Source organism: Homarus americanus, unplaced genomic scaffold (assembly GCF_018991925.1).
Source record: "Homarus americanus isolate GMGI-L3 unplaced genomic scaffold, GMGI_Hamer_2.0 scaffold41807, whole genome shotgun sequence".
NCBI classification, from domain to species: Eukaryota; Metazoa; Arthropoda; class Malacostraca; order Decapoda; family Nephropidae; genus Homarus; species Homarus americanus.
Window position 1 is genome coordinate 6,749 of NW_024717057.1, and position 16,006 is coordinate 22,754.

The following is a 16,006-nucleotide window of genomic DNA, read 5'->3' on the forward strand; positions in this document are numbered from 1 at the left end:
GAGTGGTAGTAAATCTCGACAGGAGCTGCCATGCACAGGCCAACCGGCCTATTGCAGACTCCTTATTTTCTTATGTTCTTATTACTAATATGTTAATAAAAAGTAGCCCAAGTTTGAATGTAAATGGAAGTGTTTATTGTATTCCATGTAGCAAATGTAATTGTAATTATGTAGGACAGACAGGAAAAACATTGCAGCTCAGAATCAGACAACATAAGTACAATATGAGAACAGCATCTGAAAGCAGTGCCCTGTTCGTTCATGTTAGGAATAATAATCATCCAATTGCTTGGGAAAAAAGCTTCGAAGTACAGTATTCAAATCATCCTGTGTCGCAGAAAGACTTCTGGTTGAAGGTAGTTTGATTAAGGAATTAAAATCAATAAACCTTAGTGATGGTCCATGTAATCCAGTTGCCTCTAAAAATGTCTTGAATAAAGTTGAAGGCTAAGGTACTCCTTTGTTTCCCTTTTCCCGTGTGATTTTATCAAGATTTATCTTATCCACGTTTTCATTGTGGATCTACATGAAATATAAATAAATAAATAAATAAATATATATATATATATATATATATATATATATATATATATATATATATATATATATATATATATATATATATATATATATATATATATATATATATATATATATATATATATATATATATATATATATAAACAAGAGGAGAACCAGGGAAAACACAAACATCTTGTCTGTTTTCTATTGGTTCTGATGATGGACAATGATTTTTCCGAAATGTTAGTAATTAAAGCAACCCAACGTCAATACAACCCATCTTTCATTTTGGTCACAAATTCTTCAAATGTAGAAGACATGTGAAAATAATTGAAGAACTTAACTTCATTAGCTTTCAGATATAAATAAAATGTGTAAAATACACCTTGTAACAGTCTAGTGCTGGTTATTGGATGGACCAACTACTACGCTTCAGATTCGCTCAGCCTGGCATTAACAAAAAAAATAATCGTCAGAAATGTCCATCGACTTTGTTTTATATTTGATAGGGACCAAAAGATTTTCGTCCTTGATAACTGAATCAAGTTTAAAATTGATGATACCAACCATTTGTCATGTGTTTTATGAACAATGGATCCTTAGGCATGAAGGCCCGTTAGGATTAATGTGGATACACAACACCTTATACTAATACTTCAGTACACAAGTAGGCAGCACGACTGGCACTGCCTCTAACCGCCTACACTTTTCCAATTATAAAGTTGAGTACCTATCTGCAGATAAGTGGCCTGGGTTTACTCCAGGATCTAACCAGCAACACTCGGGATAGGAGGGGATTGATGTATCCACTCTGCCGCAGCATTTCTTTAATTTACAGACAAGATTTAATCTAAGGCACACACGCAAACGCTTTCGTTGAAAAAAAATTGAAGAATAATTTACACTTTAATACACTCTAAAGGAAAATATATCTACTTAACGTTATCATACACTGCTAAACTCCCTTAAGTAATACAAGCCACAATATACTATCCTAGCATTAATGTGCACAGATAATATGAAAAACTTTTTCTCATGTGGTCTCCATACACTGTTGTAAGTCTAATCTTGAGTATTTTTATCAGCGACAGAGAGATGTTGCTGGTGATGGTGGTGGTCACCACAGCCGCTGCCAGCATCCTCCCGCAGCTTAGTTCCTCTGGTATGTAGCAACACCAAATTGATGACCAACCTATTGCCAGGTGATAAGTCTATAACTCTACCGCGACCCTTATTCAATATTACTGACCTCATGCTCACCGCTAGTCATCTTCCCCATCTCAGTCATGAACCACCCAAACGTCTGATCATCCTTGAGTTATGCCCGGTTAAGGATAATCCTCGTCGTGTTCCTGGCCAGACACTCGAACCACTACATATAGTTTCTGTTTATATTTACAATTTCTAGTTGACACTGCCGGGATTATTGTTATAACTTGTTCCTTACTTGGTAAAACTGAACCCTTAAGCCAGCCAATAATCAAACTCCCAGTCCAGTTGTTAACCTCCTTTTTACCAGTCTATGTTTGCAACATGGCATCCACATCTCCCCAACACTATATCTAAACATAGCTTTAGGCTCAGTTAACATTCTCCATTGTACTGTAAAGAAGTGAAACCTAACTTCATCTTTCATTTCTTTTGGCAACTTTTAAGAACATTTCTATATCCAATTTATGCGTAAAAAATGTTCTCTTCATAATCACACAAATATTCCGGTTACTGTCGTTAACAAGGACCTCCGTAATAATTCGATCTTTGAGACGCGGTACAGCTTACCTGCTCTGTTTGACCTAAGCACCTGGAAATAAATTTCGATTATTAGCACAAATGTTCTACTTACACTTACTTTTCATTAAAATTTCGTGTCTTTTCTCACATATATATAGTCAATTCTTCCATATATATAGTCAATTCTTCCATATATCATCCAAACTATCTCCAAAAGTTCCAGCATTAACAATAATTCAAAGTACGGACTCAACACACACTGTGTGTGTTATACATATGTTACATATTTGCATGTAATACATATAATACACAATAATTATATTTGGTACACCTGTAATATAACAATAAATAAATCACTACTTCTCTCTCAGGTGTGGGAGACTTGTTGTCAGTTGCAGGTGGTGCTGTGGGCGCCGTACTGGAGGCGGTGTCTCAGCCCACCTGCTCCCTCATCCTCCTCACAGATGGCACCACCTCACCCTCCACCATCCTCAAGGTGATGTTTGTTTTATGTAGCCACCTCCTGCTGTATGTTCTTATGTAGCCTCCACCTGCTGTATCTTTTTATGTAGCCTCCACCTGCCGTATGTTCTTATGTAGCCTCCACCTGCTGTATATTCTTATGTAGCCTCCACCTTCTGTATGTTCTTATGTCGCCTCCACCTGCTGTATGTTCTTATGTAGCCTCCACCTGCTGTATGTTCATATGTAGCCTCCACTGCTGTATCACCTGCCTCCACCTGCTGTATGTTCTTAATGTAGCCTCCACCTGCTGTATGTTCTTATGTAGCCTCCACCTGCTGTATGTTCATATGTAGCCTCCACCTGCTGTATGTTCTTATGTCCACCTGCTGTATGTTTTATGTAGCCTGCTGTATATATGTGTTCTTACCTGCCTATGTGTATGTTCTTATGTAGCCTCCCCTCCACCTGCTGTATGTTCTTATGTAACCTCCATCTCCTGAATGTTCTTATGTAGCCTCCACCTGCTGTATTCTTATGTAGCCTCCACCTGCTGTATGTTCTTATGTAGCCTCCACCTGTTGTATGTTCTTATGTAGCCTCCACCTGCTGTACGTTCTTATGTAGCCTCCACCTGCTGTATGTTCTTATGTAGCCTCCACCTGCTGTATGTTCTTATGTAGCCTCCACCTGCTGTATGTTCTTATGTAACCTCCACCTGTTGTATGTTCTTATGTAGCCTCCATCTCCTGAATGTTCTTATGTAGCCTCCACCTGCCGTATGTTCTTATGTAGCCTCCACCTGCTATCACCTGTAACTAATAATATTTTACTTAAGTTTTCTTCTATATCTTCTAACTCTCCTATTAATTAATTGTTTTACTGAACCTCCTGATCACTGATGGGTGATCTGAGATTTTCTTTGTAGCAGTTTTTCTCTTACACACTTGACTGTTTGATCAACTCCGAGGGCTGTAGTCCTTGGTCTTGGTGTATTTCTTAAAGGAAGGGTTGGACCATCATATATTACACAGGCCTGAGGTGGGTTACAAGGTTTCGTCCCTCTTTCTCTGGACATAATATTTTTTTTTCCACTGTATGGTTAAACCTTCATGAGCTTAATTACCAAACTTTACATTGCCGAGAGCGCCCGTTTCTACCCTCCAGCCATTTTGAGGCAAAATTAGTAGCTTTTATATATAATTTATATCGCTTCTCTCAGGAGGAGAGTGTAGTGCAAGGGACCCCCTGGGGTGTGGGGGTGTTCGAGGTGACACTGGAAGGCCAAGAGCGAAACGTGACACAAGCGCTACTTTCCCATCTGTTTCACCAGGCTCGACAGGTAGGTCACTCTCCTGTCTTCACCATAGGTAATTCAATTTTGTACCTGTTACACCAGGCTTTATAAGAATGTCCTTTCCGTGCCTGTTTCACAAGGTTCCACAGGTATCTCAGTTTCGTACCTGTTCCACCAGGTTCCACTCAGATAATATAAAGTTTAAGGCAACCAAGATATCCTCCTTGGCTTTTGCCTACATAAGGATACCAACTAATCTCTTCAACTTAACCTGACCTCCAACCTGATCCAAATATGGCTTTCGTTCTGCCAGGGATTAGCTGGATTAGTCTGTAGAACTGAGCCAGATTTATTTAGCTGATTCCTGGTGGTATGTAGCGCCACGCCACTGACCTCAACAACGGAACTACGCCTTCGGCTCTCAAATGATTTTCAATACGCCATATTGTCTCCATGGGAAAAAATAAATAAAGAAAGAAAACAATTAGAATTTATGTTCCAAAGCACATTTATGTGATATAAATTGAATGCAAAATTTTGTCCCGGAATCACTTTAGCCCATCAAAATTCATCGAACACAATGATCACGATTTGTGCTTCGATCAAAAATATACTTCTAAAGGGTCACAAAGCACAGTCATGGCATCTTACCAAGTGGCATACTTTTGGGGATGAAGCATGACTCCTTCTTTAAAAAAAATGTACATAAACAAGTCTCACAACTAGTGAGGAAAGGAGGCCACTTATATTACTTGCCTGTTAGGTAAGTTACACTCAGATTATTGTTGTTAAGGCTGTTAAATTCCTTTCGCCTTACAGTACAGTTATAAATCCAAATGTCAATTATAACACATAGATAATTATCACAGATGCAAGTAATGGTGGTGTTGAGTCATGATCTCCGCAAGCCACAGGTGTGGGTGGCGATGGTTATTAATGACCCGGTCGTACACAGGTGAGAATGGGGTCTCGGTGTGTGCTGGTGGTGGTGGTGAGTCACGACCCGGTCTTCCTCGACACCTTCGCCGAGTGGTCCCTCAAGGGTCGCCTCCTGGTGTGGGCCACCAAGCTACTGGTGGTCACCAGCCTCCCACTCCCACAGCTCCACTCCCTCCTGTCCTCCCACTGGACCTTCTCCATGATGAACACCATCTTCCTCAACCTGGAGGACACACCACCCAACCTCAGGTAATATACACAATGAACACCATCTTGTTCAACCTGGAGGACACACCACCCAACCTCAGGTAATATACACAATGAACACCATCTTGTTCAACCTGGAGGACACACACACACCAACCTCAGGTAATATACACAATTCATGTTATTCTAGCCCAGGGGTCACCAAACTACGGCCGGCGGGCCGGATCCCAAGTCCTTCCCCGGCTCGTGGTAGCTCCGCCTACGCTCTGACGTTACCAGAGCTTTCGTTCTGGCTTGCAAGTATTGAACAGAATGATTATGCGGCCCGCGCTCGTCATTCTTTCAGTTATCCGGCCCACTGTGAAAAAAGTTTGGTGACCCCTGTTCTAGCCTAATGTTTATATGGTCATAATATAAACTTCATTGAATTTTTTTAATAATCACATTCAATATACAGTCGAACATCTTATGGTAAAAGTGAAGGTAGTTATAAATATCAATGTATTATGAAAAGATTTCTGTGATAACCTGTAACATAAAGATTCAGTTATTAATACAATGTTTCTCATGCCATGGACAGGGTCAGGATGTACACCCACCTGCCATACAGTCCAGAGGGAGCCCAGGTGGTGAGAGTTGCCTCCTGGTTGCCGGAACGCGGCCTCGTCCCAAAACCGGACAGTTCTCTATTCTCCTGTAAATTCTCCAAGTAATTATGCGTATATATATATATATATATATATATATATATATATATATATATATATATATATATATATATATATATATATATATATATATATATATATTTATATATATGGTCGTGTACGTACCTTTGTTTTGTCATCATGAGAAATTAATCATTCATGTTTCCAGATAATATTTGAGAGCATAAAAAATAATAAAAAAAGAGCGCTTCACATTGTATTAACACTGCCATTGCATACTACAGCACGTAAATACCATCCTCTTATCTCTAAGTATGCAGACTCTTAGAATCATAGTCTGAGTTTCTTTCAGTTTTGTTATAGGATTCAGGGAACAACGAATGTGTTCAAAGGAACTGTCGAACTCTGTATCCCCTTAATCTCATCACTTCTGGAGAGTCTCTGGCAGTCAGACAAGTTCCTTTTATTTACTTCAAACTGAAGACTACAGATTTCATCAATTCTAAGATTCCTAATCCTTAATCATCAATGATCGTTCTGAAGTCATCTAGAATAATATTACCACAAGACAGAAGCTGACTGATATAAAGATTTACATACGTATACAGTTCTCTATCGCATTCGCTCACTTCAGTACAACATAAAAAGAACTATATGATAGGTTCTGTTTCACAGGCACTACATCACCCTCCCAGACCAGTACAATAACTTGAAAACAAAACTATTTTAATTTCAAGTGGACAGTTATTCGTGCAAATATGAGCCTCATTCAAATGATCCTCGCTACGGACTACACTTTGGTATGGACGTGGTGAACAATTTCCTCGGAGCAGCCTAGTCGCTATGCACTCTTGGTCAGCCACTGTTCACTGCGTCGTACAGTCAAAGAAACAATACAACCCCAGGCAGCACGGATTTAGAGAACACAGAGGAACCCATACAGCCTTAGCCCTAATTTACGAAAACATAGCAAACGCAATGCACAACAGGGATCAATGTAACGTAGTATTAAAGGACGTAGCAAAAGCATTCGACAAGGTCTGGCACCTAGGGCTCAAATACAAAATTACCACCCAAGAACTTCCCAACAACTTTACTTCCTTTCTTTGTAACTTCCTTGACAATAAAGAGGCCAAAATTATCATTGGTAACCATATAGGCCCAAGCATCAAGTTATACAGCGGAATACCACAGGGAAGTAACCTCTCGCCCACACTCTACACAATATACACGGCGGACATGCCACCTCCTACACACGGAGAATACGTAGCTTATGCTGATGACGTCACCCAAATTATCCGACATCCAGGCAAGGGCAAACAGATGATGGCACGAAAAACAGCCCACGCCATCGAACAAATCAACGAATATGAAAAAAAGTGGAAAATACAAACCAATACACAGAAACTAAAGATCATACACATTGCCAAAATAAACCCAGCACCAATCACAGTCAACAACGTACCTATACACTACTCCAACGAAGGCAAAATTCTGGGACTCACAATAACAAGAACAGGCATAGCAAAACACATAACACAACGCAAAAAGCTTGCCCAATCACAACTCACGAAACTACGGAGATTTAGCAAAATGGACACCAAAATTCAACTACATCTATTCAAAGCACTTGTCCGCCCCCACCTACAGTATCCACCAATACCACACAGCACGATCAGCAAAACCAGCCAACTTAAACTTCAATCAGTACAAAACAAAGCTATCCGTAGAGCATCAAAACAACTCCCCCCATACACCGCCAAAATACAAGAACTTCACGAATTATACGATATCGAACCACTGAACACACGTACACACAGCCAAGCCCAGAGAATATGGAGCAAACTTGAAGAGTTGGAGGACCCATTATTCTCCCAGTTAAAAGAGGAAGCAACTACTAAAACACACAGCTCGTGGCCCAGGAGCCTCCATGCTAATATCGAAGAACAAGACCCACTTTACACATATATGTGAACAAATAACACCACCATCTAGCAAACATAAATTAACACCCATTACACTAATGAATACCTAGCTAGCTTAGCTCCCCCTTCACTTGCCTCCCTTGAGCGGGCGGGCGTCTGCTGCGTGCGGCCACCACCCCAACCTATCAACTCGTCTCAGCTAGGTGGACAGCCCACCTGCTATCTCCCCCTCCTACTCTACTTCCCGTTTCTATGCTTTCCTTCTCTCTCTCCTCTCCTTTCCCAGGGCAAAGCCATTTGCCACTTTAATGCATTATCATCATCATCATCATAAACTGAAGGAGTTGCTTATTCACGAGAATAAGACATGTGCCTCACTTACATGTTTCGAGTAAAGATTCCTGTCAATTAACTTTTATATTATTTATCACGGGCACTATCTTTGGAAATGAATCTTCAACAAAATATACACATTTCATCTTTTCTTTGTAACGTACAGATTTATTAAATTTAGGTGTGTTAGGATTAAACTTACAGTATATCATAAGAATGTTCTCTCCCAAGAGATTTGCATAAAGCAAGACTTTTTTTACCCTCAACGGTAAATGCATATTAAATTTTATGTGTTTTAATCATTTCTGGCCTTCATTTTGCTGTGTAAATGCCTCAGCAATTAACCCCTCACAGTATTTTGTTTTCTCTTACGGGGATTAGGCCACCCGGGCACAGGTCATCGACCCACAACGGGGCCTGGGGGGTGAAAAAATAAGAGTAAAAATAAATTAAAAATAGAAAAGAAAAAGATCATATTAATCTACACCACGAAGATGCCGGAAAACCAGCTTTTTAAAGTGAGACAGATTGTAAGAGTATGGCAACAGAAGAAGACAGAGCATTCCACAGTTTGGCTGTGTGAGGAAAGAAGGATGTACTATAACGGGTTATTCTCGTGTGACCGACATCCACAGAGAAACTGTGAGCACTGCGGGCAAGACGAATGTTAGGAGCCAAGGATCTTGCCGGCGTTGCACAGGATGCCAAATTCACGGAACATATGCCGTTAAAGTGCCTGTAAAAGAGAGAGAGTGAAGCAACATTGCGGCGGAGAGAAATAGAAGAAAGATTATCAACTAAAGGAGGAGAGTCAATAAGACGAAATGCTTTTGATTCCACCCTATCTAACAGCTGGGCAGAAGAAGAGCCACCCCAGATATGAGAGCAGGACTCCAAGTTAAGACGATTGAATCCCTTATAAACTTGAAGCAACTGCTCAGGAGTAAAGTAGCTACGGCATCTGTACAGCATTCCCAGCTTTCGGAAGGCAGCTTTAGCAATGTTGTGGATGTGTGGCTTCCATGACATATTAGAGGAAATGGTGAGACCTAGCATATCTATTTTAGAATTTGGCAGAATGATTGCGTCCTGAAATGTGATTGGTGGGAGATCATCTAATTTGGAAAGTGTAATGGGTAAATATTGAATTTTATTACAAATGAATTTAACCAAGTTTCTACCTCCCCATTCGGAGATGCTGCACAGATCTGCATTGATAGATGAAATGATATCAGTTCGAGAAACAGATCTAGTTTGAGAATTCGGGGGAAGGAAAAAATGTGAAGAGCTGAATCATCAGCATATTTATGGATAGAATTAATCGTAGTGTGAAGTAAATCATTGATAAAAATAAGGAAGAGAGTAGGTGAAAGAACAGAAACCTGTGGGACACCACTATTGGTAGAGAAAGAGCGAGAGGTCGATCCCTCGACAACAACTGCCATGGATCAGTTCTCAAGGAAGCTAGAAATGAGAGAACAAAGTGGGGGAGAGAAACCATAAGAGGGAAGTTGAGAAGCAGAGACTTGTCCCATACCCTGTTAAATGCTTTGGAGATGTAAAGGGCCACGACGAAACTTTCCCCATAATCCCTAGAAGAGGATGACCTTAAAGATCCGTGCAGTAGGAGAGCAGATCACCAGTAGATTTCGCCTGGTGAAAGCCATACTGGTGATCCGACAAAAGAGAAAAGCGTTCAAGGTGACGGAAAAAGTGAGAGTTTAAGATAGTTTCGAAAATCTTAGAGAAGGATGAAGCTAGGGCAATGGGGCGATAGTTAGAAGGATTAGAATGGTCACCCTTCTTCGGGATGGGCTGAACCAATGCATGCTTCCAAGAAAAAGGAAAAATTTAAGTTTTGAGGCATAAGCGAAAGAGGTGAGCAAGCACGGGGGTTAGAATTTCAGCACACTCCCTCAGAACACGAGGGGGTATTCTGTCCGGTCCATGCCCCTTGCTCACATCCAACCTGGATAACACACTAGCAACCCTACGAGTAGAGATTACAGGAAAGTGCATACGTTCAGTAGGAGGAGCAGGAGTAGGAGGGATAGAGTTGGAACCATCTACGGTGGAGTTAGAGGAGAATAAGGTGCCAAAGACATTGGCTTTTTCGGGGGGAAAGCTGGCTATAGAGTTATCAGGTCGGAAGAAAGGAGGAAAAGAGGGAGTGCGGTAGTTATTACAGATGTTTTTGGATATACTTAAAGAAGAGTTAGTCAGGTCAGCGGTCTTTCTTTCAATAAAATTCCACTTGGTCCTACGAAGAATAGCCTTACAACGATTCCTAGCAGTAATGAAAGAGGAGTGGGTAACAGGAGGAGATAGTTTCATAACTTGATACAAGTGATCGTGAGCCCTTCGTGCCCAGTTCGCCGTCCGGCTGACAGCATACAGCGACATCGCTTTCCAGTGTAAATAAAATGGTTAATTAATGGCTTCCTAAAAAAACCATCGACATGGGACGAGGTTTGTTCCACTCTACGATTTTTTTTGCGATTTTTCCACCAAGTTTGATGAAAAACGATTGTGCCGTTTCGGCTGCCCAGAACAGACACACACACAGACAGACACACGGCTATTCCTATAGTATATTAGATGCCCTATCTCTCTCCCTACATGCAAGAGAACAGGAGCAATTAAACCGTGATTGCAAAGTGGAAGTTTTGGTAGAAGATAGGATAAATGCACTCATACCACCCTGTATAACCCCAGCAATGCTGTCAGCACATACCGAGGCGTCCCGAGTGGAAAAGCTACATTCACCCCAAGGAAAGTCTGAGAAGAATGGACGAATTAACGGTTCTGGTTAAACACAAGAAATACTCCCTGCCACGTTCGTAGGGTGATACGGTATAAATAATTTGCAATAAAAGTTTAAAGTCCTGCTTTAATAGTAGAGATAAGTTTATTTCTCAAGAAACAGGGCCGCCATTTGCAATGACGTCACTACCCTGCAAATGATGCAGGATGGAGATACGAGTCAATTTAGAAGTAATGACATTGTCTGGACTTTGTTTGAGAATGCATGATGCTAGGTACACATGACAACATAGTGCTGTTATTGTTTTGATGATTAACTAATGAATCACTGAGATATATCATCATTTATATTAATGAATGGGTAAAATTTTACTTTGACTACCATATGTATTTGGATGCTTATATTCGAGATAGGCTATATTGGGAAAATTTTAAAGTGTGGTCATCCCTTTACTTAGACGTGCAGACTATGTTTTTCTGATGGTTTGCGATGTGTTATGAATGATTTAGACCTTCATTTCTATCGGAAATCACTAGTTTTGAGTTACTACCCCCCCCCGCCCCCAATGTATGTTAAGCTAACCTTATAACTCATCATACCCTAACCTAACCTAACCTAACCTAACCTAACCTATCATATGACCTGCATTTTCTTATGCGATCGAAAAATGTTTTGCGACTAAAATCCCATAGAAATAATTTGTCTTATTGTTTAAAATACTTAATCCTATAGTTAGAATCTTAAGGTTACCCAGATGACCAAAACCAAAATAATACCAATATTTTTTGGAATGTTTATACTATGAAATTTGTAGCAAGGGCAGCTAATATCCATTGAATTAGTTAATGTGCTTAGTAATATTTACATATTCAATATAGCATTACTGTGTAGCACAGTAAAGCACAATTAATTATCTAAATATATTTATTAACAGAGCCGATCAGCCGAGAAGGTTGGACAACTACTTCCAGGATTCATCAAGGATGATGAAAGAATGTTACCAAAAGTAGATGTTATTATGATAGTTAGTATTATCAAGAACTCGGCCATCCAGCTATTAAGCACGTTAAATTACAAGTCTACGGACTTGGCGCACCCTCATTCAACTACTACTACATGTTGTCTGATCATCTCAAGCCCATCCCCTGGTCATGGTCGCCCCTAGTCCTTCCACAACATTAAATATAAACATCAGTGACGAAAACATACATTATCCAGACGTGAAATAGAAAACAGTGATGAAAACTTCCATGTTGGAGTTATCGGTCTTTTGCATCATTTTGGCATCCAGCAAGTAAATACAAGCGATGATACACGAGCAGTAATTTATTTTAACCTAAAAATCAGGTATGCCTGTACAGTATATATCAACATTGTATATGGCCACAAGACCTGTATTTCTGCAAGTAACAACACATATATCACAGCTGGCTGGGCGGCTCGCAATAGTCAGTGACGTCACAACCAATCACAGAGCTTTTCGCAGTCACGTGAATTTTTAACAACTTTAACATCTTTTTACACACTTTTTGACCTAATTTATTTTAAAATATCATTACCATAGTGAAGTTTATCATTTTCTTTACCAATGGACCTGCCATCTTACCAACAAATTCGACCGCCAACTCGTCCATTCTCGCAAGGATCGCCGGTTTACCCTCCGATAGTGCCTTAGTTGGCGTTTAGAGGTGGGGTGGGGGAGGTGGTCGTGCCCAATTTGATTTAATAGAAATAAGATTGTGATCAGAAGACCGTAATGGGGCAGAAATTGAGTATGAATAGTGTGAGGGGTTAGAGGTAAAACAAAAATCAAGAATGTTATCAAGTTGATCGTGTCGATATGGAACACGTGCAGGGGTGTTTATTTGCTCCAGATCATTAAGTAAGGAAAACGAGAGTGCCTCAACTCCACCTGGGTCATTCTTGCAGAGCCAAGCCACTGTGGTGCACAGTGAATTCCCCTAGGTAGACGATCTCGGTGTTGGGGTGTGTGAATAGCAACGACTCATGGCAAGAAGTGAGATAGTCAAAAAGTTCCAATTAGTTTAGTAGAGTTGGGAGAACAGTATAGGAAACAAAGAAAAATAGTCATAGTTGTTAAGAGATATTTTGAGCCAGATGACATCATAAAGAGAAGATTCAAGAGCCGTGAGTCTAGCTGTAGGTGTACGTGTGTTGCAGTAGGTGCATACACCTCCCTTAGAACGGAAAGAGGTATAAAGGTTGTAGTTGGAGACTTGAAAATGTTTGGGTGAAGCTGCCTTGGTCAGTTGAAGTTCAGATTTTATTCTTTACAGAGACCAACATACACAAGGGTTTTAAAAACAATTAATTAAGCCTAACCTAATATAACGGTATTTTGATGTTAAAGAATCGAAACTAACAACTTAACCTAACAAAACTTATCCTTTAATATCTTGTGTTATTAACTGCGTTTCTCTTCTCTGTAGACATAGGGATTATTACCCTGGCAACAGGTTGCAGTTTTTCTAAGAATGCATCATTCGTAGAGATGTGTATTAATTTAACAATGTCTGAAAAGGAATAACTACGATTATTACACACATCCACGTTTCAGGAGAGGCAATGAACAACTGAAAAACTTGGCGAGAAAGATAAGGAATATTAATACTCGCCATTGATTGACTGAAACAGAACCTCCCCGACATTAATTTGCTAGACAACCAACATGGACCATCGAATCCGGGAAAAATTGCCCATCTTTTTTAAAAAATACCCGCGTCTGTATTAGTTAATATCTATTTATGCAAATTCTCAATGCATATGTTCATGCGTGGTATTTTCCCCTGTCTTTTTAAAGGGTAAATTTTCGAAATCGATAGGGCGGGTTTAAATCGCCAATTAACCCCCTCAGATTCTACGGTGCCCAGGTGAATGTGACCGCCATACCGTTCGCGCCGTTTTGGGACGAGGTGAAGGGACCTGACAACACGACACAGTACTCCGGCACTGACTACATGTTGCTGGCGACCATTGCTGACGCTCTCAACTTCACCATCTACAATGTGCCCGGCCCCACCACCTGGGAAGAGGTAAGAAACAACATATGGACATCATTTATAACTTTAAATATCCTTAACTATGAGGATGTAGCGTACCGTCTCTTGGCTCTCATTTCTGTCCGGGAAGTTCTCCAAGAAAACTAAAGCCTTGTAGAGTAAAGTTCTGTCTCACGCGGTCTTCATACATTCATTTATAAGTTTAAGTAACTTGTAAGCACTACTTTTTAACAATAAACATTCATCAAATAACTTAAATATACGGTATACCATAATTATACACAATTCGTAAGATTAAACTGTTGTAACTCCGTCAAAATAAAGTCAGAATTTGCTGAAACACGAAGTCGTCAACGAGCTTAAGGATATATTGCTTCTTCATAAATTTGGTTAAAATCAGACATTATATGTAGATTTCTGCATAGCTAAGGAAGTGTCACGAAGGGGGACAGAAAAGGGACGGTTGGACAGACAGACGAAACCATCTCTCTTCTGGGGGTGCAGAGTCAACATTCACAGAAAAGTCAATATCAGATATATAAATTAACCACATTAGAAAATTGAAACTAATATTTTAACAACACAGTTGTATTTCCCAGTGACATTTTCTTCTGTTGTGAGTACAAGTGACACCTTACATCTGAATGAAACTTTTGAATAAATATATTTAAAATGTCCTGCACCACCTGTCAAAATACATAACGTCATTGTGAAGGCTGTGCTCCCACGGTCAGACCCGCCCCTTGTGCTGGGTCTGACCTGGTGAGTTATTTTTTTTAACGTACTGGCCATACATTTCAAATGCCATTTAAGTAGGTGTGAACATGAAGCATGATTATTAATGATTACATTATGAAGAGGTGACACACACACATATACGATGCATAACTTTCTAGTGTCAGTGATACAATTATATTGACAGGTTACAGACCTTGTGGAGGAGAGAGTATCCTTCATCGCCCCAGTATACCACATCTTATTGCCAGAACGTCTCGAGCGCTATGACCACTTGTGGGTGTACGAGTACGGGTCTCTGGACTTCAGTATGGCCCAGCCGGGTATCAAACCACAGTGGCAGTCGCTCTACTACCCGTTCATTGACTTGGTGTGGGCGGCCGTCCTGCTGGCGCTGCTGCTCACCCCTGTGGTCCTGCTGCTGGTGATTGGATGTTTCCGTTTTATTTCCAATGTGTATTATTTTAACATATAATGCGCTTAATCTATATTTGCACATTTAGTTTGGTTAAAATAAGAAAAAAAATAAAATCATGTTTATATCATATTAAAGTAGAATGAAGGATTATCTTCCATACTATAGGACTAGGCGTGTGTTTGTTTGACTGTGTGTGTGTCTGTTCTGGGCAGCCGAAACGGCACAATCGTTTTTCATCAAACTTGGTGGCAAAATAGCAAAAAATTCATAGAGTGGAACAAACCTGGTCCCATGTCGATGGTTTCTTTAGGAAGGCATAAGATAACAATTTTATTTACGATGGAAAACGATGCAAGTCTACGGACTTGGCACACCCTAATTAACCATGCAAGTCTACGTACTTGGCACACCCTCATTCGCTATATGCTGTCACGAGCGTTCAAACTCTCACAAGGGCACGAACGTGCCCGCGATCACTTGTTATAATTATTAGAACAAGTTTACTCATCAGTCCTATGGTACCCACAAAAAATGAAGCAGGAGCAAAGATAGATACGTAAATAACTATTAAGCTGTAAAAATGAAGTCGGTGTTTGCTATCGTCCGAAGAAATTACAAGTGTACAAAATATTAAAATTACTGTTTATATGCACCATCAAGGACAAGTAAAGATAATCACATAAAAAGTGTTCGGTTTATGGGATCATGCCTTCAAGTTCAGCTTCATTAAGTGTATCTAAATCCTGACAATATTAATTGGTCGGTCACTTTGCCAAATGGTTTAGTAGTACTTCCAGTGACTCATCATCCCCAGTGTGATCTTCTAATCAACCACAAGATGTTCTACCACAGGGCTAGGGAGAGATGATAGATAAAATACAGACTACTTCCTGATTTACCCAAACAATATTTTTTCGTGTCTCATTTATAATTACGAAATTATGAGTCGAGTAAATAATCTTTGTTTAACAAGTACTAGTTTTGC

General features: G+C 40.0%; 1 protein-coding gene across 1 annotated transcript; it reads left to right on the top strand.

Moving 5' to 3' along the window:
* Positions 1-1,617: 1,617 nt before the first annotated feature.
* On the top strand, positions 1,618-15,078 carry LOC121858786. The gene is made up of 7 exons (XM_042355422.1): positions 1,618-1,684; positions 2,625-2,749; positions 3,938-4,057; positions 4,968-5,200; positions 5,739-5,867; positions 13,724-13,901; positions 14,791-15,078. The coding sequence occupies exons 1-7, from the start codon at positions 1,618-1,620 to the stop codon at positions 15,076-15,078; spliced, it is 1,140 nt and encodes a 379-aa protein (XP_042211356.1).
* Positions 15,079-16,006: the final 928 nt, after the last annotated feature.

What these genes read in the sequence shown, in the direction of transcription:
- LOC121858786 (XM_042355422.1), top strand. Translation starts at nt 1,618, where the DNA reads ATGTTGCTGGTGATGGTGGTGGTCACCACAGCCGCTGCCAGCATCCTC. An exon ending in CACCCTCCACCATCCTCAAG is followed by an intron (nt 2,750 to 3,937) that starts GTGATGTTTGTT and finishes CGCTTCTCTCAG; the next exon opens with GAGGAGAGTGTAGTGCAAGG. An exon ending in TTCTCCTGTAAATTCTCCAA is followed by an intron (nt 5,868 to 13,723) that starts GTAATTATGCGT and finishes TAACCCCCTCAG; the next exon opens with ATTCTACGGTGCCCAGGTGA.